This window comes from Formica exsecta, unplaced genomic scaffold, assembly GCF_003651465.1.
Source record: "Formica exsecta isolate Colony F162 unplaced genomic scaffold, ASM365146v1 scaffold352, whole genome shotgun sequence".
Classification (NCBI taxonomy): domain Eukaryota; kingdom Metazoa; phylum Arthropoda; class Insecta; order Hymenoptera; family Formicidae; genus Formica; species Formica exsecta.
This window is the reverse complement of record NW_021850773.1, coordinates 346,975-357,876: the sequence shown is the minus strand read 5'-3', so window position 1 is coordinate 357,876 and position 10,902 is coordinate 346,975. Positions and strand designations below refer to the sequence as shown.

The window sequence follows — 10,902 nt, the reverse complement described above, 5'->3', positions numbered from 1 at the left end:
AGCATTTACTACTTACATTCTCAAATATAGTATTAAAATAATTTAATCCTAAGAAAGAGAGAAATTGGAATTATTTTTATTTAATAAATATTTTTATATTTTTCCTGTAAAACTTCTCATTTTTTATAGAAAGATATTAAATCTCTCATTAAAAAATAATATTTATTAATTGTTTCGTAGAAAATACTAGAAACCATAGAATGTCATACTTAAGGTTCTCGAGTTTTTGTGATTGATTAATCCGATTTATATCTTGCGATAATTAACGATATCTACGTACACGTTGCAACACGGTACAAACAAAGTACAGTAGCGACTTGTATCGGGAATCGCGACGCGGCGCATCAGCCCGAGCGGTGAGTCTTTTAACGAGGAGAAACCACGGACCGAGAGATGCGGTTAATCCGGCACGTTGGAGACGGTATCGCCTGATTGCGACTACGACGTCACGCGGCCTGGTGGGTAGGTAAGGTACGAGCCAAGGCGAGCGAGCGAGCGAATCGGGTAGATGACTACGATGGTGGTTGGTAACGGTATACCGAATCTGCATACACCGTAACGTATACTGCACGTTTACGCCGCGCGCGCACTCGGCGCTATCGGGGAACCGCATCATGCTAATTCGCATCCTCTCCGCCGGCCCGTCGAGATCCGTTCTCGAGACGTTCGCCTCTCGCGCGGATCGTCTCTCTCGCCATGGACCACGGACGTTCCGATTTTGCTTGCGAACTCAGCCAGGTCGATACGCAACTATTCCCATCTGTCCGGTTTCCTCCTTGAGAAATATGCACATCGTCTTGGAAGATGCTCCGATTCGGGGATACTTGGGAGATTAACATCGGAGTATCATGAATACCAATATTGATAAGATAGAAAATTATTAAGATATCGTGTAAGTGTGGGAGAGTATACAAAATTTTAAAAAAATTATGTAAATATAAAAAAAGAGATTTATATTTTATTATATAATTCTTACTTTTTAAAATTTGTATCAGATACAAATAGAATCAAACTTATTAGATAGAGATAAAATCAAGGATATTTTGGTTGAGAATCTCTTTCGTAAAGATGAGAATTTATTTGTTATAATTGAAGAATTATGGAAACATATTTTTTCCTCCTTTTTCTCGTGCAATTAGGCTGATCTTATATTTCTCTCGACATTTTTCTAATTGCATTTTACGTCGATCGCTCTTCTCTTTTCTATCCGCGCGGACGATCAGTCGCGATCCTGCGAATGCGTATGCGATTACGAAGAATGTTTTGGAGAAGACGGGCCGAGATGTCGGCATAAGAAATGAGGAGAAAAAAGGCCACGAGTCACCGCCGATGAATCACTCTCGGCGATATCGGTCGATCTGGACAAGTTCACCCGCATGCTCGAAACATGTTTATCTCCGGTTTCGCGTGTCAACTTCGTGTCATTGTCACGATTCTTTCTCTCTCTTTTTGCCTTATTATCGATGCATCGATATCGCGGAAGTGCGGCGTCGCTGGTCCAGGGCGTTAAATGGGACTTTCGTCGATCCCCCCCACGCTCCCTGGGGGAGATGGGACCGACCCTCCCGCGAGGAAAGCAGAGAATAGGAGAACGAAAGGAGAGACGAATAGAAAAAGAAGTGAAAGAATGAAGAAGGAAGGAGAGAGAGCCCATTCCCTTCGTTAGCCGCGGGGCGGAGGCTGGAATCCAGGCGCTTCTCAGCGGGACGCCGTTTCTCCGAGTCTCGACTCTCTCAAGCGGGAGAGTCTCGTACGTGAAAGACTTCCTTTCTCGCTCTTCACCTTCTTCTTCTTCTTCTTCTTCTTCTTCTGCGTCGTCTTCTTCGTCTGCTGCCGCAGCTCCTCGTCCGTTCTCCGTTTCGTTTTTAGCGTGCCACCCTCTCTCCTGGTCCAGCATCAGCGCTAGTCTCTTGCGAGCTAGAACGAGTGTGTACTCTTTCTCGCTCCCGTCATTTCGCTCACGAGCCGCTATCTCTTCCGAGAACACGAGCGCTGCATCGGTGCACCGTACGTACGCCCACGCGTTGTTACGAGTCGCAATTTGCCGAGGTACGTCCTAGACGGTTCCCTTTTGAGGATTAAGTGCGCTCTCAATGCTGTCTCTTTCTCTCTCTCTCTCTCTCTCTCGGTTCCGCGTTCCGACGATCGAGAGCCCTCCAGAATGTCGTCGAAGCTCCGCCATTCCCTTATAACATGGGTCACGATGATTTAACGCACAATGCTATATTGTTATTATAGTCTTAATAGTTTAAATCTTGAAGACACTTGGCATAAGTGATGAAATAAAAATATAAAGTAAATAAAAACTTATCTGATATTTACCTAGGAAAAAAATAGAAGAAATAATTCTTATATTTCATAATCGAAAGACACATAATTTTCTCCAAAAAATGTATAACAGTTTTATTCTCTTACGTCAAATTTTCAATTGACATTTTATTACAAAAATAATTATTGCCGTATATAAGTCGATATTTTTAGAAAGGTGGGCGTGCAAGTGGACGCAAAGTGTTATTATTCTAAATTACATCGCGAAAAATGTAACCTTGAACAGCCCGAAGGTTTCTATGGCGAGCACGCATTTAAATAATTCGTCTACCTACTTGAATCGTCGAGAAGTTGAAGCGCAGATTTACGAAGAGCTCGTCGGCAGCTCGTCCCTCGTTTTCAGCATTGTCACGCGCACGCGTTGCCCCGTCATTTGCCAATTATCGCGAGTGAAAGCACACTCGTGTAACGCGAAGTAATTGCGTTATGCGGACAGACGAGCGCAATCGCGCGGTGGACAATCGCGCAAGAGCGGTCGTTACTCAACAGAGTAATCGCGTCGTCGTCGTCGTCGCTTCCTCCTCTTTCTCCGCCGTATATGTGTATGTATAAGCACGCGCGTGAAAAATACGCGGTCCGGTAATAATCGCGGTAATCGCGCCCGAAGAATGCGGCAGAGACGCGTTTATAAGTACATAACGGTTTGCAGGACATCTCGCATGATCGGGCACGGCGGAAAGATACGATCCTCGCCCGCGATCGAAAGCTTCAACGAGGAAGTCATCGATATGGCTTTTCAAGACGAGAAATTTACGCTATAACTGAAAAATCGTAAATATGATTTTTGTCGATGTTGAGGTTGAAAAGAGAGGACTCATTAAAAAAAGATACAAAAGAAAAGTTAAATTTTTAAAATATATGAGACACGTGTGTTACACGTATGAGAAAAAAAAAGAAAAATTTATAATGTAGCGTACTGAATACATTTTTAATATATGTAATTACATTTTTTATATAAAAACACTGCTGTAAAAATGCATCTAATTTTATCCTTATTAGATTGTAATATTATAATTATAATATTGAAATGATTAGTTCCTAGATTTTATTTAACAGAACTATACAAATTATTTAATAGCACACGTGTTTGAGTAAAAAAAAGTGTATATAGGTAAATTTATCAAAGTACATTGTTTCACAATTGCAAGGAGCATTAACCTCAATGATATGATGATGATGATGATGATGAAGATAATGATGATGATGATAATAACGATCAATGAACTGGTAATAATCGCGCAAACGGCTTTCGGCGAAATTCGTAGTCCCGATCGAAATCGCCGACACCGGCGGCATAGGTCGTGTCCTCTCTTAGGCGATCGTATTTGCGTGTACTTGAACGTGCCGCGTCACGGCCGTGCGTATACAATATTTGCCTTTGCACAATATTTGCAGACACTCGAGGGTATTGCCGCGATTCGTCCGGGTTCCGGTACAGGTGTCGTGCACCTTCTCGTCGGTGACTTCTTGGAAGTAGCTAGCGTATACGTAGCGAAGTAAATGAGTCTGAGTTATATGTATCTCCGACACGCACACGAAGCCCTCTTCGAAGACACGAAGAACGTACGAAACGATCTCTCGCTCGAAACGGACCGTTAGCTAGCACGATGGTCGGCGAGGATCCACTCGTTACGTCACGTCTGTATTCGAACGAGAATGATCGCCTCGGGCGACCGTAGAAATTCGCGCTGTCAATGTATAGACAAGCGTGGCGCAATCCGCCCGTCAGATTTTTGACGGATCGTGCGGATCCTTCGCTCGGCTACAGATGAGAGAGTGCCCTTGATGCTATAATGTTTACTTAGGGGATATTCATATACGATCGTTGCCAAAACGTTGCTCGAAGTCCGGCTTGTTCATCGTTAAATGCGCTCGTCTGATCCTCACGTTGATCGCAGGAAACGTTTATGTAACAATCGATACTCATTTATGTCTCGAATGAGTATATATTTTCGATCGAAGATGAGCTAACCACGATTTGGATACGGTTTCAATCAAGGATCGTGGAAAAAGTGAAAGAGCCCTCTCTTTTCTGCTGAAGCCGTGAACACGATGACGCGTGACTACATAGATAAGTGTCATAAGCACAGGCTTGTCAAAATTCTCATGAGTATGTCGAAATTTTTCTAATTCTCGAAATGATTTCAAAGATAGATGATTAAAAGAGAGTCGCATTAAAAAATATACATTTTGCATTTTCTACAAGAAGGATAATAAATAATACTCGATTGTATATTAAATTAAAACACTCACATGTTATATTTTCTACTTTTTTTTTTTTTTTAATTCGCACTGCGCTTTAAGATCCTGGAAAAAAAATTTCGTAAGCTCGATCTATTATGCCACTCTTCGCTGCCTCGATCGGCGTCTTCGTACGCGAATCAAGACGGCGATGGCGGATCGTACCGTGTAACGTGAAAGAGCGAGATCAGAATCTTAGGTAGATACACGAGTCTTCACATTATCAAGCGTCTCGATGCCTTCATTCTTGTTTCAGCCGTGCAAAGGGGGCGAGTACCGCCGTCGCAACCCTCGTTGCCGGGTCTGCCGGGCCAGTTTGCCCTGACGAACGGGGACGCGGTCAATTAAAACACTCACATGTTATTTTTTCTACTTTTTTTTTTTTTTAATTCGCACTGCGCTTTAAGATCCTGGAAAAAAAATTTCGTAAGCTCGATCTATTATGCCACTCTTCGCTGCCTCGATCGGCGTCTTCGTACGCGAATCAAGACGGCGATGGCGGATCGTACCGTGTAACGTGAAAGAGCGAGATCAGAATCTTAGGTAGATACACGAGTCTTCACATTATCAAGCGTCTCGATGCCTTCATTCTTGTTTCAGCCGTGCAAAGGGGGCGAGTACCGCCGTCGCAACCCTCGTTGCCGGGTCTGCCGGGCCAGTTTGCCCTGACGAACGGGGACGCGGTCGCGTGCGCCGGCCTAAACGGACACAATTACCTCTCGTCGTACATAAGCCTGCTGCTGAGGGCGGAGCCGTATCCTACCTCGAGATACGGCCAGTGTATGCAGCCCAACAACATCATGGGCATCGACAATATCTGCGAGCTCGCGGCGCGGCTGCTCTTCTCGGCGGTCGAGTGGGCCCGGAACATCCCGTTCTTCCCGGATCTCCAGGTGACGGACCAAGTGGCGCTGCTCAGGCTAGTGTGGAGCGAGCTGTTCGTCCTGAACGCGAGCCAGTGCTCGATGCCTCTCCACGTGGCGCCGCTTCTCGCGGCGGCGGGACTTCACGCCTCGCCGATGGCCGCGGATCGCGTGGTCGCCTTCATGGACCACATCAGGATCTTTCAGGAACAAGTGGAGAAACTCAAGGCGCTTCACGTCGACTCCGCGGAATACAGCTGTCTCAAGGCCATCGTCCTCTTCACCACCGGTGAGTTTGAAATTAATATTTGATCGCTCTCTTGTATAGCTAGATTAAATTAGGTTGATTTTATTTTATTATAATATTTTAAACTGAATTACAGAGATAATTTTTTATTTAATTTTAATCAACTTTATATCATGCATATAATTATTTTTACATAAAATTCAAAACGAGAGATTTCTAAGCATAATCCGATAGTTTTATTTAAAATTCTCGTATAACTCTCTTAGCTCATTATTTATTAAAAGTCGAGTTTTTGCCTGCCGAACATTTTTTCGAGACTTTTTTTTATTAATAAAAAGTTTTACTCACACACACAAGATATATCGCGTAAATATTATCTATTGAAATATTATCTATATATTGCAACGACATTCGTGAATTTCCTTTGGGAAACGAAGGGCGCTTGTGCTCAAAGAACTAGAAAACCATTCGACTTTACGTTTTTGCGTCTAGCACGAGGGTCTTTATAACGTATTCTCATACACGATACTTCGGTCATCGTCTGTATTACCCGCGCCTGCCCGTCTGTCTCGCCTATAATCGTCATGACGATGCTATCTCGAAGACGCTCGTTGTCACGTAGCCGCGATCCTCGACGGGCCTAGAGAGAAGCCTGGCAGCGCATGAGAGGGACAATACTCTCTCTCTCTCTCTCCCTCCTTCTCTCTTCCCCCGATCGCGAAGCATCATACAGTTCCTATACTATGTACCGGGTGGCAGGAGAGCGCCGGAAGAACTCTCCGAGCCTAAGCGGCGTGAGTCTCTCTCTCCCTTCCCCTCTCCCTTTCATTCTCTCTTTCTCTATCTGGAGAAGCCGCGCGCTCTCTCGTTGTTTGTTGCTCACTGACCGTAGGCTTGGTCTAATCGACGTGGCGTAGATATTATCGCCCGCGACTGTCATCCAGCAACGCTGAATCCTCTCGTCCAGGACCAGGAGAGACCCGACGATGGCATGACGACAATTCACTGACGTAACAATGTGTAGCGCCGCGGCGGCGACGCGGACGTACGTTGTGCCGTGATCGTCATCGAGCTTACATTGAGACAATGCGTTTCTCTACCTCCCCTCCCCTCCCGTCCGTCTCTCATCGTAACGTGTTCTCGCTCTCCGAAGCCAATCTCTAGTCCCTGTATCTATCTCTTCCCGTTTCATCTATCTCACTCTCTGTTTCTCTCTCTCTGTCTCTCTGTCTCTTTCTCTTGCGCCGCATCCGATGACAACCGCATCCTGTCCGAACGAGCGCTCGCGCGAGTTATCTCCCGGCCCATCTGCTCCTTTCTCCAGGAGGAACCACTATTATCGCATACACACACATACACAATTGGGGGAGATTTCGGTCGGGCGATCCTTTCCTCTCGGTGTGTCCTCTTGATGGTACGTGCACGCATATTCGCACGCACACGACTCGCGTACGGGCGGTGAGATTTTAGTTTAGGGGAGGTCGACGAGGAGAGACGACGAGGAGAACGTCGACGACGGCGGCGGCGGCGGCGACCACGACGATGGTCCATGGTAAAGCATCTCGTCGTAGATACGAGACGGGGGGCTATTTATTTCCGTGCTATATGGGCGCGCTTAGCTCGGTTTAGCTTATGCTAATGTCCCATTCTCGAGGAACCACCTCCGCCTCTCTCCTCCTTTTTGCCCCCGCTCGACTTTTTCTACTCTTTCTGCGCTTGAACGCGATCGCCGGACGGTTGGTTCTTTTCTTCCTCGCTCTTTCGATCCTTGCTATAGGTATCATTCGTTCTCTTTCCTTTCTCTTTATAAAATCTAACATTTAATCCTGAAACACGTAACTCTTAGCTTATGTGCAATCTTTCGAGTGTAATAATATTTTTAGGAGCACAATTGTGTGTAGGATATAGATGATATTGCATGTATAGATGATCAATAGATTAAACAGTGTGTTTTTAATTAACTTGCTTGTCGAGTTACATATAATAGAAAAGTATGATACAAAAATGTAAAAAATAAAATTTTAATTGGATTTTCTATCTATTAATTTTTAAATATAAATTATATTAAAATTAACTAGAAATTAAATAAAGGTTTCAATATTTTATTAATTTAATTAATTTTGCAAATTTAGTTGAAAACAATTTATTTTTAATCATTTATTATTTGAAAGAAAAAAAAAATTTATTATTATATTATATTAAAATTTAAATTTTTTTAAATTAATTTACTGATAACAATCACGCACGCACACAAGTTAGGAATAAATACCAGTCAATATATTACCGGTAACATATCACCTGTAATATATCATCACGGAGATAAAACGCCGACGCAGAAAGATAAGCTTATTACTTATTACGGGGTTAAAGGATCGCCATTGTGAAGGTTAAAAAGTAAATGGGCCAGGACACATCATTCCGCCCAATTTAACATAATGAATGGTAAAAGAGAGGAAACGGTCCGTAATCATATTCGCGGTCGCGAATGAATTCGTTTGAAATGAAAAGTGGAATGAATGTTCGCACGTAGCCGCGCACGGAGCCGCGTTATTACGCTAATCGAGGTGTGTCACTACATAGCGAAACACAGAAGTAACGAATGCGAAATACATTATTAATTGCACCGAGGCCGGTTATGCCGCTTTAAGATCGCATACGAGATAACGAACGGTCGTCGCTCAAACTTTTGCTTCGTATGTTCCATATAAATACAAGCGTTTGATAATTAACGCTTGATAGTTAACAGGATCGTGAGAAATATCTAGATTATTGCGATGACAATTAACCGATTTGAGACGCAAATAATATCAAAATATGATTTTATGATAGATTTGTTATTAATATAATTTTATTTATTAATTTATTATTTTCATAGTTTATGATTATTCGTTACTTTTCCCTTTTTCTCTTTTTTATGATTATTATTTTTTTATTTATTAAAAGGGTAATAATTAAACTAAATGTAAATTAATGTGTCTATTTATTACGATAAAACCAATTTGGTTATAAAAATTACATTAGTTATATTTTAATTTTAATAGCTGATTGTGAGATTTAAATAAATCGTACCTTTTTTCTCATTTTTTTTTTCTATATATCTGTGTCACATTTTTTTAATATACATTTAATACATATATTTAACATTGCGTTGGGAAGACTCCGTGCGATTATAATACCTACATATCGCTTGTAATTGACGTGAAATTAGCGTGTCCGCTCGACGAGAGCGGATAAATTTCTTTCCGCTCCCTTTCTCTCTTTCTCTCGCAGCGGGAATTCCTCGCACCGCCCGCGAGATGGAGGGTTGCGGCTTTTTTTCGTACACCCCGTAGCCGTCGGATCACGTGTCTAATTGTTCGGATAAAACGGCGGAACGAGGGCACGATACATAAAGTACGTTTAGCTCGCTAAGATCGGCCGCCTCTCAGCTTTCTCCGGCGTTGTGCATGCACGAGATGGTGCATACCCGGTGGTCCGAAACGATCGGGCGCGCCGCCGTTTGAATAATCGTCGCCCAGGAGATCATTACGCCCCGACGTCGATACATCGATCGTAATTATACGGGAAAAGGAACGCGCCCGCGCCACGATAATTCGCTGTCTCTCTTTCTTTCTCTTTCTCTCGGCTAGATCCTTAATTGCAAGAACAACCGACTCTGCCATTTATCCCGCAATCAGTAACATTTCCCAAGAATCCCGCGATTAATTTCGAAGACGGCGATTCGCGTCGCGTTGCGAAATCTGGCGTGAAGAAAAGCAGGTTTTGCTTTTCTGTGTTGAGACCAATCTTTTGTGTTTCTTATTGTAAAGCAGTATATACAGGATGTCTATTCCATGGAAAATATAGAAAATCTAAAATTCGAAGGGAGTTTTTTTGTACCTGGAGAATAATCTCATGGAATTTTATTGAAACTCAGAAAATTTTTATAAAAATTCTCTCTTTGATAATTTTGCTCATATTATTAACAAGCCAAAAGAATTATGTGTTTAAAACTTATTATAAAAATATATCTATCTTTGTTTATACATATTCAGTGTCTTAATTAAATATTAAATATAGTACATATTCTTTGCACGCAATGCAATAACAAAATTTGTTTTAGAAAATTGCATTAAAAAAAAATCTTTAAAATATTGTCTTTATCTGGAATTCTGAACAAAAATAACTAGAAGATTTTTTACAAGATTTGAGTAGACATCCTGTATATATATCTAATTTCTTAATAAATTAATAAATATTTCATGAGTAGAAAATTAATCTACTACACGCACTTCGTTTAACAATTGAAAAGCGCAAGTTTTACTAGTTCTTCGACGTGAGAATCCTCGTCGCGAAAGAGACACGCGCAAGAATCATTGTCACAGTCCCAGATTAGGGTGGCTCGATTTGTTTCGAAATCCAAGCTCTGCTGCCGGGATAAGATCGGCCGCGTTATCTGGTCGCGCGTCGCGAGCCACCCCGTAGAGTCGAGCATGTAAATGCGCGGATATATTTATGCGCGAGAGGGTATTACCGGGGCTCCGTGAGTGTGCGCGGTATACCTACCTACGTGTATCTTGATGGGAAACACTCCCACGATTATGTGGCATGCAATGCAATTCCCTCTGCCTTGCCCAACAACCAGCAACCATCACGCGTGTTGCCGCCGTCGCATTTCTACGCGCGCGCGCGAAGAGATGCCACCGGTATTTAACGATCTAATTAAGAATGTAAGCTCAACGAGAAATGATCCCGGCATCAGGCCTACGTAGATCTCGTGGCGCGGTTCGATCATCTTCCAGCTATGCGCGCTGACTTTTTTGAACATGTATATTTAACAATCCCCTTGATTCTAACGAAAGGAAAAAAAAGTCGGACAATTACGTGAATGGAGAAATAATTGTTTTAATGGACGAATACTTAGGTATTGTATTTATGTAGAAAAATATTTGCAATTTTTACTTGCGGTTAAAATATCTTGAAATTTTAAAGATTTATATAATTTTTATAGTTTATTATAAATAATTTTTTGATTAATTTATAAAAATTACAGAATTGTTATATCAAAAAGGAAAACTATAAAGTTCTAGTTTTTTTATGAATTATTCTTGTGATATCTTTATGAATTTTTCTTTAGATTTCTTATTATAATATAATTTTAAAATCACTTCTAAGCTCTTTATTGAATTAATATTAATATTTAATATATTGCTCTCTATCTCTCTCTCTCTCTCTCTCTCTATC

The 10,902-nt window shown here is 41.9% G+C and overlaps 2 protein-coding genes across 2 annotated transcripts in view; both read left to right on the top strand.

Moving 5' to 3' along the window:
• LOC115238631 (steroid receptor seven-up, isoforms B/C-like) overlaps nucleotides 1-4,917 on the top strand; it is a 79,190-nt gene extending 74,273 nt beyond the window's left edge. The window contains exon 3 of the mRNA XM_029812620.1: nucleotides 4,826-4,917. Coding sequence (XP_029668480.1) covers nucleotides 4,826-4,917 — 92 coding nt within the window. The remainder of the gene's footprint in view (nucleotides 1-4,825) is intronic.
• Nucleotides 4,918-5,011: 94 nt separating this feature from the next.
• Nucleotides 5,012-10,902, top strand: part of LOC115238630 (steroid receptor seven-up, isoforms B/C-like) — a 72,351-nt gene continuing 66,460 nt past the window's right edge. The window contains exons 1-2 of the mRNA XM_029812619.1: nucleotides 5,012-5,044; nucleotides 5,094-5,721. Of these exons, the coding sequence (XP_029668479.1) occupies nucleotides 5,012-5,044; nucleotides 5,094-5,721 (661 nt within the window). The remainder of the gene's footprint in view (nucleotides 5,045-5,093; nucleotides 5,722-10,902) is intronic.